This window comes from Trichosurus vulpecula, chromosome 5 (assembly GCF_011100635.1).
Source record: "Trichosurus vulpecula isolate mTriVul1 chromosome 5, mTriVul1.pri, whole genome shotgun sequence".
NCBI lineage: Eukaryota > Metazoa > Chordata > Mammalia > Diprotodontia > Phalangeridae > Trichosurus > Trichosurus vulpecula.
Window position 1 is genome coordinate 19,174,073 of NC_050577.1, and position 17,958 is coordinate 19,192,030.

General features: G+C 50.5%; 1 protein-coding gene across 1 annotated transcript in view; it reads right to left on the bottom strand.

The window, feature by feature from the left end:
• Positions 1 to 1,287: 1,287 nt before the first annotated feature.
• Positions 1,288 to 17,958, bottom strand: part of JAZF1 (JAZF zinc finger 1) — a gene marked incomplete in the record, with an annotated part of 187,776 nt that continues 171,105 nt past the window's right edge. Inside the window, 2 exon segments of the mRNA XM_036758434.1 lie at positions 1,288 to 3,610; positions 12,533 to 12,702. Of these exon segments, the coding sequence (XP_036614329.1) occupies positions 3,434 to 3,610; positions 12,533 to 12,702 (347 nt within the window).

Below are 17,958 nucleotides of genomic sequence, written 5' to 3' on the forward strand. Positions count from 1 at the left end.
ACAAAACAGTTCACCTTTAGTAAGTCCCTTGCAATTTCTTTTTCTTGTTCTTTTTCTTGATTACCTTTTCATGCTTCTCTTGATTCTTGTGTTTGAAAGTCAAATTTTCTATTCAGCTCTGGTCTTTTCACTGAGAAAGCTTGAAAGTCCTCTATTTTATTAAAAGTCCATATTTTGCCTTGGAGCATGATACTTGGTTTTGCTGGGTAGGTGATTCTTGGTTTTAATCCTAGCTCCATTGACCTCCGGAATATTGTATTCCAGGTCTCACAGTTTCATTCTTTATTAGCCCTTAGGCAGATTGTTTAAACTTGCCCTAAATTTAGCCATCATTTAAATGATTGGGTCAGACAACTCAGCTTGGTTATGGGGTGCTTTCCAGGCATTTTACATTATGGCCTATGTATGTACATTTCACATTTGGATTATTGTCCAAACTTCTGAGAACTTAGGGGTCTGGGATCCATGAGGTCCTCCTAAGCTCTGAGCCATATAGAGAGGGGAAGGATGCTCACTCGTTGGGTCTGGTCTCCCACCCCTAGTGCCTCAGGCAGTTCTCCAAGGCTGAAGATGGGGGGAGTTTCCTCACTCTTACTTCCCTACATAGATGATACCATAGACTGGAACTAAAAATAGAATCCTAAATTGAGTTGGAAGGAGTTTTAGACATCACCTCAAGTTTGAGAGATGAGTAACAGGCCCAGAGGTGCTATTAGGCCCAAAATTAGAGGAAATCTTCCCAAGACCCACCCAAGAAGGACTTCTGACTCTGTGAACGATCCCCAGACAAGACGGCTTGGGGCAGTGAGTGCTCCTCTCTCTTGGAGCCTTGGTGGGTGACTGGACAGACTGGGGCGGGGGGGGCGGCGGCGCCCTTTGGTTCTCACAAAGAGCAGAATGCCCTCCCCCGTCACCAGTGTTATTGTTTGTCTGTGTGAGTGTGTGATGTATATCCATTAAGGATTGTATAGGCGCATATTGGGGACCATTCCTTAAAAAATGTGTAAATGCCCCCACATGGAATTTTTTTTCAAAGGGTCACACCGTGCCACATGTAGTCTGTGTCAAAACAGGACCTGTGACCTTGTGGTCCTTCCCGAATCTTTTAACCTTGCTTTCATCTAGAGGGTGTGGTCCAACATGTTAGTTAAAAGGGTGCCACAAATGTGGTTTTTTTTCAAGCTAGGTAATTGAAAGGAATCCCATAGGACGTGGTCAAGCAGTGCTGTGCTGTGTGATCAGACGTCAGTCCAAGTGAGACAAGAGTCAATGACTGATGGTTCTTGCTTTGGGTCAGAGGCAGTTTATTTTAAATGTGACTTGATTTACATTTGTAAGCAGCTTTCTCAACAGGAATTTTGTATCAGCACATCACCTTCAGTTCAAACAAACCTCTGTCACTTTCAAACTTAATGTTCTTTCCCCCCAACAAAACATATGAAAATATAATTTAAAAGCACAGTTTTCACAGACACGGTACAATACATTCACTATACACGGTATAACAAAATAGTCCCGTCCTTACCTGTTTAGTAATACTGTCACAAGGAATAGGTATGAGAAGCTGGAATTGATTTTAGAGCTGAAAGGAAGTCCCATGCATGATGATTTTATTTTATGACTGTTTAGCTGCTGAGCTAACCGATCCAGCCTGCTGAGCCTGCCCCAGAAAGAGCGTGGCCTGGTTGGCGGCCCTGCTGAGCACCAACTCCGGCGCGTCAGTACTGGATCGTCTTTGAAGCCTCAACGGTAGCACTGTGGGTTCAGAACCACGATCGTGCATTCAGAGATCTGAGGGAAGTGTGAGAGGGCGTTCTCTTTATAAACATTTAAAAACCCCTCATTAGGAAGGATCCAAGACTGATGAAAGTAGATGTTTACACATCTGGCTGACAGATAATTGTCATCCTTTCAAAGTTTAGTAAGTGTCCTGAAAAAAAAGGGCCACCTGCTTCCCAGCTGTGTTGAAGACCTTTCATCACATGTGCGCAGGCCACAGGGGGAGAGTGCTGTCACAAGCAGCCCAAACTTGCTTTTTACCAATTTGTTTTGTGGGAAGTTGGCCGCCTCACAGCAATTTTTATTGCATAATTAGGCAACTGGTAAACTCATGTTTCAAGAATAGCACTTGGGAGAAAAGAACCCTCAAGGCATGATGGTCCTGTCACTGAGGAAAGCTCAGGAATGGTCCCGATAGGAGTGAATGCTACAGTGGGCCACCTTGGTCACCCTTCTCTTTGACCACCTGCTGCCAGAAGCACTTCATTATCAGTAAGGCTCAATGTCTTATTTCGGCAAAGTGAATTCTAAAGCTAAACTGAGAGTTCCAATTGGAATGCACACGCCTAGAGCGGGAGGCAAAGCCATCTCCCTCCCTAGTCTCACAAATGCCAGCCTGGAGGGGCTCCCCTTGAAACGTGCTTAGGGCTTTCATCTCGACTTGCTGCCACAGGCACAGAGGGCAGGGGCTGCAAGAATTGGCAACACATAAAACGTCAAATCTGTTGGCAACGGAGAACTGCAAAGTGCTGTAAGACTTCATCCGAGGATGAAGGGAGAGCGAAGTTTCACACACACAATTTGCACTCTTAAGTATTTCAAAGTGTTTCCAAACAGATTTTAGGGGAAATATTTCATTGGGTCTTGGTCCTCAGACATCGGATGGGCATGAATCGAGCATCCAGCACCATGCCTTGTATGTGGTAGGCACTGGATGGATGGATGGATGAATGGAATACACCTCATAGAAAGTCTTTTCTAACATCAAAGTGATTGTTTGCTCAGTCACATGGCAAGATCTTCAGCATTTCAAAGGGGGAAAAAGATTTGCAAGAAAATATAAAACACAAAGCGCACCTCTTTATGTATGTTATTTAAGTATGAAAATATTTTTAGCATATTACGTTAAACATTCTTATTTATATTTCCGATACCTAACGACTGGCTAGCCATGGGTCTGAGTTCCCCTAGGTAAGGCATGTTAACCAGCTTGACGACAGTGGTGGTGTTTTGGTTTTGCACACATGTGAGTTGATGTGTTGAGAAACTTCAATCACATTACAATCTTGAAATAACCTCAGTGCCAGGCTTCCCCCCAAGTTGGTAACACTGCAGTATGATTAAACCTATTTGCCACATGCCCTCATTTTTATTTTGTTTTGGGGAAAATATTCTGAAGAGCCTAGAGCTTTTTTCTGTTTTAGCACCTTATATCAAAGTAATGAAAATGGTGGGTATGGTTGATTACATGTGCAAATGTACAAAATCATTAACTCTACAAAGATAACATTCCAAAATTACAGAAAAAAATTTAAAGCATGCATTTAACTCTTCTTTTAAAGGGTTGCTGAACGCTTCCCTTGACAAAAGGTGGCTGTTTTCAAAAATCAGCAACTGCTGGTGAGGATTTCTTGGCACAGTTAGGACCAGCGGGTTATTGCTGCATCTTCCTGATAATCTCCGCAGACACTGGGGGGTGGAAATTGATTGTGTGGTGCCGCAGGCCCTGAGCGGTCTTGTAACTCTTCCCACAACGGCATTTGAATGGTTTACGGACACGAATCTGTGTTCTGTGGCCATTCTTGGCATGATATTTGATGCCGTTGACATTCTGCAAGGGAGAAAGAAACGGTCAGTCTGAGGACTTGTGTGGTGGGTATTCTGGTTCTGCTGTCCAGGGCCTGCTAGTAGATGGGCACCTCCTGGGTTGGCTCTAGGGTAGGTAGGGTGTCCCTTCAACACAGCTCATGGGACCTGGCAGGAATGTTTATTAGAGATTATTTAGTCATTTTGCAGGTGAGGTGATTTCCCCAAGATGCTTGTGAGTCAAGCCAGTAAAAATCAGAATCCGGGTTCAAATCCCGGCCTTCCTACTTGAGACAGCTTGATGTTAAACGGAAAGAGCCCTGGTTGTACCACCTCTGGACAAGTGACTTCACCTCTCTGCTGGCAGGGGCTTGGTTGAGGGCATTGGCTCAGGTGATCAGTAACCTCTTCCCAGTTCCAAGTCCCAGGAGCCTAAGACTCAACTCGAAAGCTGCTTAGGGTCATTTTTCAGCTGCATTAGGTGTTAAGTACAACATGGTGTGCTGCCACAAGGACCTAACCACTAGTCATGTTTTTCTGAGCTCTGTGCTTGAAAGATCATTTCTACAAAAACAAAAACAAACAAAAAAAAAACCACAAGGCTCTCCATGTCCCAGATGGCCCACTTTTCTCATCTTCAAAATAATTCCACAAAATTTGAACAGTATTGACCATGTCTTAACTCCCTTCCCTGCAATTCCTACCTTGGAAGCTTTTTACAAAACTTTGTTGTTAGTGCAGAGAGCAAACAGTGGGTGGAAACGGGATGCCTTCATCCCATGACCAAGGACCTACTTAGAAGATTGAGGGGCTAGCCTCTCAACAGCATTAGAAGAGGGAAGACTGAGGAGGCCACCTTCTACTCTTGTTTGTGGCATTTTGAATGAAGCAAAACAGGAGACTTTGGGGAAGTGGGGGACTGGGTGTCAGACTGCTGACATTAGCTTTGCTGAACTCTTCCCTCTTAGTTGTCACAAAGATTGGCTCCCTTGGTGGGAGGGAGGAGACAGGCATTCTGGAATGAAGGTGACAGATAAAGAAGAGACATACAATTCATAAACAACATGTTTCTGGTGGTCACTTTCTTGCCTGGAGTCACTATACGTCACACGGGTTAACTCGCATTAACTAAGAGGCAAACGTTTTTCTCGTCCTTTCCATTCCTGCAGATTGCTCTCCTACCCCAACCCTCAAACATTTAGAAGCCCAGCATTCCTCCTACAGCATTTTTATTTCAACAAACAGGAAGAGATTTCAGGGTTTCCACCTAATTTCCATGACATGTGCTTCAGGATCATGAGGGAAGAGGAATCACAGATGAGGCTGTGTCTCCAACAGTGATGTCTTCACCCCAAACTATCACCAAGCTCTTTTCCCCACTTACTAACTGGTGTCAACTGAAATACAATTAATGCTTATTCCAGCAAAAAATCTTAATAGAAGTTTGTAACCAATCTCTTCTCCAAGGTAAAATACATTCATTCACTAATTAAAAGATTTTAAATTAAAAATATATCTAAACTTAAAAAAAATAAAACGGATGCAATTCCCTCTTCCCTGCCAGCTGGATGTAGATTCCCCAACTCATAATGGAAGAAGAAAGGGAGAATCCCTGCCCTGTTCTACCCAGGGCTGTCATGGGCATCCTCAGAAATGCCCACATGGTAGGGATTGTTCCCTTCACCTTCAGAGTGCTAATACTGTTACCAATAGGGCTTTACAGTTCACAAAGGGGAGAGAAAGCCTAGGAAATGGAAGTACTGAGTGTAGATGGCTTTCAAATTTAACCAAGGAGGGGAGGAAAGATGGGACAATGGCCGGCACTGAGGTTTTTTGGTAAAGAAAAAGATGTGGGTATGTTTGTAGGCAGCAGAGAAGGATCTATTAAGTAGGGAGAGACTGGAGGTGAATGGGGATGGCAGAAGGCGCTACAGAAGATGGGTGGGAATGGAATGGCTTGGCGAGGCTGTCAGAGACAGAGGGACAACGGAGTTGGCGGCGTGGTGGGGGGAAAACATCTGAGTGATGTGTGATGAGAAGGAAAGGCCTCGGTGTTTTGGGGACACACAGGTAAGGTACCTCAGCTGAGAGAATGGATCGGGTGTTGGCCTTGGAAGGAACTGAGGGCTGGAGGAAGAACATATTTGGGGATTATAGGGTAAAGGGAAAGATGGAATGACCAAGGATTATGGTTGAGGGAGCATCAGTGTATAGGCTGAAGTCCCCTGGCATGAGAGGAGTCTGTACGGGGAGAAAGACATCTGCAACACAGACACTGAATGCGCTTAAAGGGGACAGGATATCCTGGCGACTGGAGGCTGGGTTGGGTTATGTACTGAGCTTGCATGAACTTTAAGGGAGTCAAGCTGTTAGAAGTGGGAGCAGGTAGTGCTCTGATTCGCGCGCGCGCGCGCGCGTGTGTGTGTGTGTGTGTGTGTGTGTGTGTGTGTAGGAGCTGTCAGAAGATGGGAGGGAAGGAGAAGGGAAGAGTTTTTGGATGAAAAAAGGCTTGTATGAAGAGGTATTCCGTGAGCCCAGGGACGGGGTGAGCTGCTGTCCAACAGGATGCTGGCAGGAAGGGTAGAGGGGGATGGGGAGTAGGGTCTGTTCACTGGCTTCAGGAGGTTCAGAATTACTTTGTCATAGAGACTGGAGGGCAGTAGGAATGTGCTAACCACTCAGCAGTGAGTACAGGCAGTGGATCAGGGTGGGAGAGAGGTTTGTAAGGAGTCTAAGGTCCAGCCTCATGGCTGGCCCATCTCACAGAAGGTAGAAGCAGGTGGAGGTGAGATCCTAGGAAGGCAGGAGGTGACAGGGTGAGGTGGGTAGCTGAAGAAGCCCCTGTTGGCAAGAATGAGCACTCAAAAGGTCCTAGGTGAAGATGGAAGCTTGGAGGCAGGTGGTGGGTGTCCTTAGCATGGCTCCAGGGCACTGGAGAAGGCCCCAGCATGAAGGCTGAAGTCAGGAAGCTCTGTGTGATCCGTTGGGTGGCCTCCTGAGCGAAGAGCCCCCTAACGACCGTCCCAGTGTGGGATGGCTGCCCCAGCTGTTAAAGAAGGGTTCCCCCCTCTTCCAGATGAAGCTTAGTGACCGTTTGTCAGGTGTGATGTAGACAGGATCTGTGTTCAGGCGCAGGCTGGATGAGATAGTCTCTAGGGTACCTTCCAATTCTGAGATTTGGTGATAAGATTCCAATTCTGAGATTTGTCTGGTGGTTAGAGACATACTGCAAGACGTATAGGCTCAAGTTACTCAAGCCTTCAGTCTCTCCAGCTTCTATTTATTTATTCACTCATCCATCCAAGAAATACTTATCAAGCCCCTTCACAGGGCCCCTTTCTGGGCAGTAGAGTTAGAAAACATTCCCCCTCTTTGTTTTGCAGTGGTGCTGCTGGCTTTGAGATGGGTCATTAAAGAATCCAGTCACACCTCGGGGGCCTGCACCACTCACACCTTGATGAAAAATAGAGAAGACTAAAAATAAAGACAAACCAACGGCACATTCCACTGGATCCGCACGATAGAAATTCCATCTCACTTGCTGCTTTTGCTCCTAATTAGGTTAGGGAAGACTTGGAACCAGAAGTTTCTCAAGCCACAAGAATTCAGTGAAATCCATGTGAAAACCAAGCCCCCTCTGCCCCAGAGCCCTCGGAGGAGCCTGTTGTCGGGGTGGCGGTGGGCTCTTCAGCCCCTTTTGAATGGTTAATGTAAACATTCATTGCGTGTCTGGCACAAGCTTGCAGAGTTTGGAAGGAAAACGCTGCCAAACCCATCAGCTGTCCCGGAAAAGTGAGCCTGACAGTTACGTACTCTGAAACACTCTTGTCCTAGGGTTGATTTATAAGAACACAAGTTTCAAAGCTCATAGGAGCCTTAGGGATCCATCTACAGTCTACTCCTTCTCTGTCTCCCAACTCCATTTTGCAGATGAGGAAACTGAGTCCAAGAGAAGGGAAATGACTTGGACAAAGTCACACAAGGAGTGGGACCCTCTGATTCTCAGTCTGGTTTTGATCTCACTGCAGACCTCCTCTTCTCTCCTCACTCTCCTCCTTAGCAAGTAATTTATTGCTTTCTTTTGGCAAGCTAAATTTTCATTGAACTCCAACTGTGTTGTTATCTATCAACTTTGGGGGCCCTGTCATCGAAAGCACCGAGGGACGGCTTGACATGGTCTTTCAGGGAGAAGATTCCTCCCTCGAAAGGGATGATATTAATACGCCCAAGAGGAGATGCTGAGACTGTCAGTAAATAAGAACCAATATGCCTACATTCACATCTTTACAAAATGGAAATAGCTAAACGCTGAAAGCAGCATTTTCTCAACGAAAATAGGAGAAGGAAACTGCCAAGCTCGGACAGAGAGATTGTGTTCAGTGACCTTCTAATTACCTAGGCCAAGTATTAAACAGGGAGATGTAAGGTCCCAATGGGAGGTCCCATCAGTTTCACAAGTGAGAGATAACTCGGTGGCATTCTTTCTGAAAAAAGATCTTGGGGTCTCAGTGGGTTGCTAACTGGATATGAGTTAGTCCTGTGTCTGGAGCCAACAGAGATAATGGGAACTTTGGTTACAAAGTGGCATCTGGCCTGGGACTAGAGAATGGACAGTCCCATTGCTCTCTGCCCTTGCGTCCACTTCTGGAAAATGAATCTTAGGAAGGACGTTGCTAAGCTGGTGAGTGGACAGAGGAGGGCAACAGGTCTGGTAAAGAGTCTCAAGATCACGTTGTATGAGGATCACCGAAGGAGAGGAAGGGCTTGTTCAGGCTGAAAAGGAGGACTTGGAGGGGCGGGGCGTGATCACTGTCTTCGTGAGTCTGAAGGGCTGGTGGCAGAGGGATGAGCGTTCTTCCCCTTGGACCCAGGGGACAGCACGAGGGGTGGTGGACAGGCAGATTCAGACAATGTCCGTCCCTTCTTTGGCATTCGAGCCAACCCCACCCCTCCCGGTATTTCTAGTATTTAATGCTCCTCCCCTCGCCAGTCTCCATCCCTGTCCCCCCCACCTGGGATACTCTCCTTCCTGGTGTCCATCTCTTGGAATCTCTGGCTTTCCTTAGAACCCAGTTCCAGAGCCACGACCTCCAAGGCCTTTCCAGGTCTCTCCCAGCTGCCAGGACCTTCCCCTTCACGTCCACCTTCCACCTACCCTTCCGTGTCTTGGGTGCGCTGATTTACATGGGATGGGTTTTCTAGAAGGGAAATTCCTTGAGGGCAGGCCCTTTTTGTTTTCTCTTTGTATACCTAGTGCCTGGCATAGCACAATTACTTAAACGTTTATTGATGGACTGGCTGAAGCGGTATCTACAAGCAGCCTGGGGAGAGAATGCGTTCTACCCTGCGGAGCTTTTCAGCCCAATCTAGACTAACATTTGACAGCGGCTGTAGCGGATGCTCCTGTCTACTGGGCGCTGGGCCCATGGCGTCGGAGGCCCTGACCAGCCCGGGGCCTGTGCGTCTGTGATCTTCTGGGTAGCCCAGCCAGCCAGGCCATCAGAAGCACAGCCAGCAAACGCAAGAAGAGAATGGCATTCAGGGTCACTGTCAGGACCGGCTCATGATCCCCCTGCCCCTCCTTCCAAAGGCCATCCTTGTGGTACATGGTGCACGGTCCCTGGCTGCCAGCTTGTGCCAACGACACAGGGGATCCAAAGGGCAAAGGAGAAGGCGGGGTGGGCATTGGCCTGATGCTGCACAGTCCCAGGAGACTTGGGTTCCTATCTGACCTCCGCTGCTTAACTGTGACTTTTCTCCTCCCAGAGACAGCTTTCCCTCTATGAATCAAGGACCCTGCACCACACCATCTCCATGTGTGAATTTTGCAGTTAAATCCAAGCGTCACAGTTCCAAGGCTCTTGGTCTCAGGGTCCAGGGTTCTGGACTGTCTCCATAAGGGCCTGAGAAGGACGGTGTTCACAGTGGTGGATTGGCCTGGCTGGCCCATGCTGCCTCCTGTCTCTCTCCCTCAGCGTAACTGGCTACTTTAGCCAGCCTGGCGTCCCGGGTGTTGGGATGACCGGCCCCTTCTCCACAGAAGCTGCTTCCCTCGGTGACGCCTGAGGAGGGCTGGGTGGGGGCCAGGACTGTCTGAGCCTGAGCCATACCGCTCCTCCCAGGGCTCCTGCGCCCATCGGGCTTGCCGCTGTCCAGGGCTAGAGTTCAAAGTCCAAATTTCTGGATGGCCAGTGGGATGTACTTGTCCTCAGTTTAATCCTATAAAAGACCCCAGACTTGAGAGGTGTAGACACGCCCTCCTCCAAGCCAGAGAACAGCCTCTCCCTCCGTATCTTAGCGGACAGTGCCACCGACTGTGGCTAAAGCTATTCAGCCCAGAATCCGCAGCCAGTCCTGTAAAAGGGGGACCATCAGACTCAGGGGGCCGATGAGGGGAGCCAGGGAGACCAGGCGTGAAGGCGGCTAGCCTGGGCAACCTCTCCTGTTTGTCACTCATCTTTTCCATTCCTTTTGAATTTATTTTAGAAATCAGTGTAGCCACGCCCCCTCCCTCACCCCCAAGGCCTTCCAAGTGCTCACCCCTCTCCCCCGGGACCTCCCGGGAACCTGCTCCCTCGTTCCCAGCTGCATCCCCTACTGCAGTCCGTCTTCCGGGCGGCTGCCCAAATGATATTCTTAAGCGTCGGGCTGGCCACATCACACCTCCGTGGCTCTCTAACACACAGATTCCTCTCTCTGGCGGAGAGAGCTAGAGCCTGGAGTCAGGCAGACCCGAGTTCAAATCTGAGCCCAGAGAGCCTTGTGACTATCCCCAACTGGGCTTGTGGGGAGGTTCTGTCCCTCCTCCCCTCCGTTACCCATCTGCTGCCCTGTCTGTGTTGGCCCCGATGGCGATACGCGTCTTGGCCAAGGCCCGGCCTGGGAGGGGCAGGCAGTGAGGCCGTAAGAGCGGGGAGGACCAGCTTGCTTCCCGGGCGGTAATGAGACTGAAACAGGCCCGACAGAAAACGCCAAATCAAGGCCTATAAATAAGCCTTGGTCATTTTAAGTTAAAACTTGAAAAAATAAAAAGGTATTTTGAAGTGCCAAGTTACCCTGGAGGGGAGAGGCGAGGGGAGGAACCTGAAACACTCAGCCTCGCCCTCCTCCTTGGCCTTCAATGCCCGTGGCCTCCAGGAGGATCTCCCGTGGGCTCGGCCGTCCTTCCGAAGGTCCGGTGGAAGTGGGCGTGGATAATCTGGAATGGCGCCCTGGCTCGGACATTTCCTGCCGCTCCTCGGGGCCGCAGCGTCCTTCTCTAAAATGAATGGGGTCGGCCTGGCCGGCCCCTGGGAGCCCTGCCATGTGTCTGCCCTAAATCCTGGGTCGAGGGGGCAGCGAGGCCTCTGCCCGCCAGAAAAGAGAACGGGCCCATCGCTCCTCTTTGGTCTAACTCCACTGATAAACTTGAGCAGCGCTAACAAGGCCTGGAGTGGGCTCGCTGGCCCTCTGAGGAGCAAGCGCCCCCCAAGGAGGGTCCGTCTGGGCGCCTCTCTCAGGCCTGGCCCCCCTCCCCCCACGCCGGGTAGATTTCTGGGTTTTATGTTTCCGTTATGCACTTCCACAGCCGGGCTTGAAAGAGCCGCTAAAACATCATGGAAAACTGCAAATTTGTTTGTGGAGACCCTCCTGGTGAGCGCGCAGCCACTCACAGAGAGAAGCTGCCAGTGATGGCGAGCTGGGCCTACACTGGGGGGGGGGGGGGTACGGATCGTGAAAGGCCGAGACCCTCCTCTGCCTCCGTAGGAGGGGCCAAGGGCAGACCCAACGGAGCCGGGGGGAGTGAGAACATTGTCGGCTGGACGCAGAAACCTGCGCTCTCGATGCCGTCGGTGGATTCTTGACACTTCAGAGGAATCTGAAAACCACCCGTGGGCCCCTCAGCTGCGGAGGTTCGGCCCCGAGAGCCAGCGACGTGACTCTTCTTCTTCGGCTGGACTCCCACCTTCCCCGTCCCCGATTCCCAGAGAAGACGTGAATTTGGGAAAACTAAAAATGCCGTTGAGTTTCCATGGCTTAACCAGAGCCCAAGCTGGATCGATTTCCCGTTATGGCACAGAGCTGGCTGGTCCTTCCCCTGGAAGAGCGCGGGGACCCCGAAAAACGTGTCCAACAACAACCAGGCTCTGAAGGACTTAAGAAAGACTGGCGCAACGACCAACCATGGTCCGTCCAAGGACTGAGGGTCAGTGACAGGCCACCTCTTGACAGAGAGCCGATGGACTCAAGATGGAAGAAAAAAGGAACTGAGGGGCCGAGTGTAAATATTTCACACACATGCCACGTGCGCTAAACACTTAAATATCTCATCTGAGAAGCAGGTGCTGTGATGATCTCCACTTTATACTTGGAGAAACCGAGTCACACGGCGGTGAAGTGAGCTCCCCGGCTCACGCCACTAGGACGTGTCTGAGGCTGCATTTGAACCCAGGTCTTCTTGATTCCAGGCCTGCGTTCTATGGACCACACCCCTTCGCTGCCCAGACGACACGACCCCGCCAGGACAGCCACAGGGTGGCTGTGAGACCCCGGGCAAGTCATTCAGTCTCTATCTCAGGCTCCTTATCTATAAAACGAAGCGGTTGGATTAGATGGTCAGTGAGCCTTCAAGCTTACCTTGGTCATCTCTGCGAGCCTCGGACACGTCTGGGCTGGCCCCGGACAGCTCTCCAAGGCTGCAGGGTCCAGACCAGCCGTCTATCTGGCCAAGCGGAGGGAGTTTCCATGCTGGGAATTCCCAACACAGACGGAGCCCCGGGTCCAGACCCGAGGGGTAGAAGGACCTCGGGCTCGGCCTGGGCCCTGCACCTCCTGCTCCTGATGCCGGTCCTGGGCCCGAGCGGACGCAGCCCCATGTCCTGGCCAGACCCGGAGGGAAGGCCGAGGACCCGAGGGGGCACCCGCCCGGGTTTGGGGCAGCAGGCACGGGTGGGCGCGGGGTTTTTACCTTGTATCTTTTTTTGCATCCGGGTACGGGGCAGGCAAAAGGCTTCTCGTCCCCTCCGTTCATGCACATGGAGCTGAGGATGGCCTCGGAGCTGATGGCGCTCTCCGTGGTCCAGGACTCGTCGCTGTCTGACTCCTCGTAATCCACCTCCTCCTCGTCATATTCACTGCCTGAGACAGGGAGAGGGAAGGGGATAAGCAGAGAGTGAGACCAGGGCCCGGGCCGGGTCTGTGACTGAGCCAGTCCCGGGCCCAGTGCGTGTGTGACCCCGGCCAGGTCACCCTCCCACCACCCACCTCCTGCCAACCAGTGTAGGACAATGGGTGTGGCCTGGATCTGGGGTCACAGGAGCTGGGTTCAAATTCTGCCTTTGGAACTCCCCTAGACTGTAAGGCCCCCTCCAAAGCTAAGCACAAATGGGAGCCATCATCATCATCTTTATGAGCTGGGCCCAAAGTCATGGCTGCCTAGACGGTAGTGTCTAGATTTCTGGGAAAGCCGAGACCCCTAAAAAGCCTGAGCTTGCCCCCCACCCCCACCCACCCTGGCTGGTTGGTGTCAAAATCCCAGTTTGAGCTTTGTTTCTAAGGTGAGGGCTCTTAGCCTGGAGTCCCTGAACTTTTTTATGGAAAATTTTGATAAAAATATTTCTTCATAATCGGTTTCCTTTGTAATCTGATGGATTTCACTTATGCATTTAAAAGCATTGTTCTCTGACACTTGACCAGACCGCCTGAGGGGTCCATGGCACAAAAAACGTTAAAGATCTCTGGACTGAGGCTTGTCATTCTGATGGCTTGCTAAGTGCTGAAACCCCCGTTTACACTGTCAGTCACTTACACTTTAGTATGAATGTGTTTGTGTGAGAGCAGGTTTGGATGAGGAGCAAGGAGAAGTGCATGAAGACACTGGCAGGTGGGGGGAGGGGGGCCAGGAAACAGGAGCCATCAAAGTGGGAAGACAGAGGCCACGGGCACAAAATGTTTGTCCAGGGCCGGTCCTGTTTGCTACCCCGGGTGAACATTCCCTGTCTTATTTACTCACATGGAACTGAAGAATGTTGGGGCTGGCGGGGCCTCTGAGATTATCAAGTCCAGCCTTTCATTTTACAGACAAAGACCTGAGGCCAAGAGAGGGGAAGCAGCCCCCAAGGCCTCCCTTCCCCTCCCCCACAAAAATGGCTTCATAATGCCCAAGCACTTTTCATCGGCGCCCCCTCAGTGATGGGCCCACCCCAGAAGAGCTTGAGCTTTACCCTCCCGGCCACCAGGCATGTGCCTTGGCATGCGCCACTGGCCATTTGTCACTTTGCTGGAAGGAGGGAAGGAGAGCCCCAACTTCCCTGCCTGAAGGGCTTCGTGGGTGTTTTTCATTTTTAATCGGCTCCAAGTGGCCGGGTCAGGGCTGGCCTTCGTACAAGGTGACCCTGACAACCATAATTCTCCAGATCATAAACAGTGTAAAATCATACGTTGACAAGCCCTAATGCATTTACAAGCCCTGTGGAATAAATAGGAATTAGAACACAACGTTAATAAGAATTATATGGTGGCAGCGACTGGCTTTGTGAAATGCGTCCCCCAGGTGTGAGGCCACAGGAGTGGAGGAGGGCGGCATCCGGGGTCTGCCCTGGGCACTCCCGTCTCCGTGGCCACCTGCACTCCCCAGGCCTTCAACATAATTGCGCCCAATGCAATTACTTAATGTCATTGTGATTGGTTTGGAAGAGCCAAGGCTGGCCCAAGAGCATCCCCCCTCCCCTCCTCCAGAACAAAGGGGACTCCTCATTACTCGCTGTAGGAGGGGAGGAGCCAAGGTAGCCTTCTTCTTCCTCTCTCCAGGCTTCCATTTCCTCACTGGTGAAATGATGTGATGGGTCTCACTCAGCTCTCTCAGCTCACCCCACCCCTGTTCTAGAAGGGCAGGAGTGGGTGGGCAGTGATGAAGAAGCTGAGGCATAGTGAGTCTGGGGGATTTCTAGGGGATTTCAGCCACCCACAGCCATCCTTGGCCGTACCTGGCTTGGGGTGGTCTCAGAATCTATGATCTCAGAGCTGGAACGGAGACCTTGGAGGCCACTGAATCCAGCTCACATCTGAATGAGAATCCTCTCTACTACAGACCTCAGGAACAGTCATCCTGGCTTTGCCTGAAGACTCTGGCGAGGGCGAACTCACTACTCTCCAAGGTGGCTCCATCTTACTCATTGTGAGGGTACATCCCCGGTTAGCACAGTGCCTGGCTCAGAGTACGTGCTTCCTGAGTAACTGTTGACTGATTGAAACACTGAAGACAGCCCTTCCCAAGTCTTCTAGGCTGCCCATCCCTGGCTCCTTGGTGGGACTTCCAGGCCCCGCTCCATTCCAGTTGCCCTCTGCACCCTCTCCATAGGTTTGACTCTGTCTTTCCTAAAAGGAGACAGACGCCTTGTATGGACCGACATGCTTCGGAAATGGCCACTCTCCTCCCAGGAAGGGCAGTATAGGCTGGGAAGTTTTGCTATAAGCCAGGCCAGGGATCTCTCACACCAGATATAAACCAATTCCCTGAACAAACTGCATAGTTTTGGAAAATTTCCCTAAGTAGGACACGTTTTGGTACATCTAACTCTTCAACAAATGCCACAGGGCAGTGCCCTTTCAGATGGCATTTCTCAAAGCCTCACAAGCAAGACCTGGGAAATTTGGAATCGCTAATTTACTCATCTAATTGGACTAATTTATTAACCTGAATCTGAAGAGAATGAGGACATTTAAAAAAGTCCAAACCAATTCTGTGTTAAATAGAGACACAAGAAAATTTGAAGCGCCCTTCTTGATGGAGATCCAAGGCTCCTTCGATGTCCTTAAGAGCTGTGACTGTCAGTATGGGGGCTCTCTTCACAGACACAGCTCCATTCATTTAAACAAGCATTTATTAATTATGTGCCAGCCCTCGGGCCAAGTCCCAGGAAGACAGAAATAAAACAGTCCTAAGTGTTAGCATTTCTATAGCGTGTTAAGGTTTGACAAACATTTTATATATGTCATGTAACTTGGTTGTTACAACAACCCTAGGAGGAAGTTGAGGTTTGGAGCTTTGGGGACTTGCAGGTGGCCCGCTGTGGGCCCTCAGCACCCTCAGAACTCAACTCGGATCAGATGTGGATAGCCATGTGGTGTACGTGTGGCAGCCACTGTCCTAGCTCCAACAATTAGCCTTGGGCAGGGGTGGGTGAGTCCCCACCTTTAACAGACACAGGCATCCATTGGTCTCTCACATCTGAGAGTTTTCCAGGAGTGAAAGGGTCTTGCACAAAGGCCCTCAGCCACGACAACAGTTCCCATGCCTTGTCAAGGGCTTTTCATCTCAGGGAAGACCTAACCTGAAGCAAAAGCACGGGTTATGGGAGAATAAACATGAGCACACACTTGATGGATTTCCTGATGACTTCTCAGCTGAGAAATGGAAGTCCTCAAACGGGTCATTTTCAACCCTTCTTTCTTCCATTTTGTTCCTTGAAACAAACACCCTCATATCAAATAAATGGGTGACCTCCCGGAACGGGAGTTCCCTCCCACAATGCAGACTTCAGCCCATCCTGGGTGGCTCTTGTCCATGTCCTCCCATAATTTCACCACCGAGGGCCCATGCACTGAGCTGGGGGCCTTCCTTGTGCTCTCTTGGTCACATAAGGATACTGATGGTGCACATCCCCCCTTCTGCTGGGACATTTCTTTGGAGTCATCCCTAACTCCTTATCTCCCCCATCTCCCTTGTTCATTTGTCATGGCAGCCTAGTCTCCCTGCCCTCCCCCCAAACCCCCATTGTGTGCCTCTCCACTGTGCCCATTTTAAAAGAAGCTCCACCTCCTTCTAGTCCAGGTCCTCCGTGGGGGTGGGGGTGGGGCTACAAACTCCCCAGGCAGCCCCTTATTCCTACTTCCCCTAAAAGTCAGGAAGGTTTTGCTGGTTTCAAAGCTAAACTGGCCCCTTTGCATCTGACTCCTGCTGGTCCCAACTCGGCCCTCTGGGGCCTAACCCTCCTCCGCAGGACCTGTGCGGTGTTTGTATGATGGCTGCCACGGACCCCTCCCTGATTAAATATTGGCAATTCTTTCAAGCCATCCTCCTGCACAATGGACTTGGGATCCTTGACCTCCTTTCTTTGACCAGGTGGATTTGTGCGTGGGGGTGGGGTGGGAGTCAGGGGTAGGGGGATAGGTCAGTAACGTTCTCTTGGCTCCAAATATCTAACTCTTAATTAGATCACAGGTTATTAGGCAGTATTCACAGAGAGTGTTGAGGTCCCCCTGTGGCCTCCCACTTGGAATCTGGACCGGAATGTGCAGCCAGACAGCTCCAAGGACAGGAAGTCATCTGTGCCCATATTTAAACTGTCTGGTATGGAAAAACAAAGGCATGAATCAGCCACCCCTGCAAAAGAACTACCTTTTTTTGTGGGGGGGACAGGGCAATTGGGGTTAAGTGACTCGCCCAAGGTCACACAGCCAGTTAGTGTGTCAAGCGTCTGAGGCCAGATTTGAACTCAGGTCCTCCTGACTCCAGGGCCGGTGCTCTACTCATCGTGCCACCTCGCTGCCCAACGAACTGCCTTTTAAGAGACGCCAAATGCCCAAACAGACAGTGGGTCAAAAGGTCAGCAGCATTTCCTGAGTGCCCAAGAAGCTCCGGGCAGGGTCCCTGCCCTCAGGCTGCTCCAGTCTGCGGTGGAAACATAGAATCCATCCATCCTGTACCAGCGCAGCTGGAAGCAAGCCCATCCCTCAGAGGAGCTGCAGGGGTCACCTTGTGGCCCCAGCAGAGACAGGGTGCGATGGGTGACGCCCCAGAAATCATCAGAGTCGTCTAGACACGCTTGTCACCGCAAGGTGGTCCCCTTCCACGCAACCTCCACAATCGTCTTCCCAAGGCACACGCCGCTCCCTGCTCACCAATGTTCAGGGGCTCCACCTCCCCCCCCAAACTCTACCGAGTGAGCCCCCTCCTAGAATGGAAGCTTCTCAAGGGCAGGGACTGTCTGGTATTTATGTTACTAGCGCCTAGCAAGGTACCTGGCACAAAGTAGAAGCTTAATAAATGCTTGTTGGATTGGATTTCTGGCGTTTGCTGATTTCCGAGGGGAAAATGCCCACGCAGAACATTTAACAATCGGCTCCGGCAAGCTGGTACGAGCTGGCTCTGGCGCCCTGGGAGCAAAGTCCTTTCAAAGTCCAGGTGCTGGGGCTGCCCACAAATGTGGCAGCTGTCCACAGCAACAATCTTTGTAAATGCATCTGCAGCCATCGTAGATGAAAGGACCATTTTCACACGTTCCTCTCTGGCTATCTTTCTAGATCTATAATCCAATATTTTTTTTCTTCACGAGTATGAAAAATTACATGCCTCGTTTATGGAGGGTGCCATTACAAGAAAAACAAGTATCT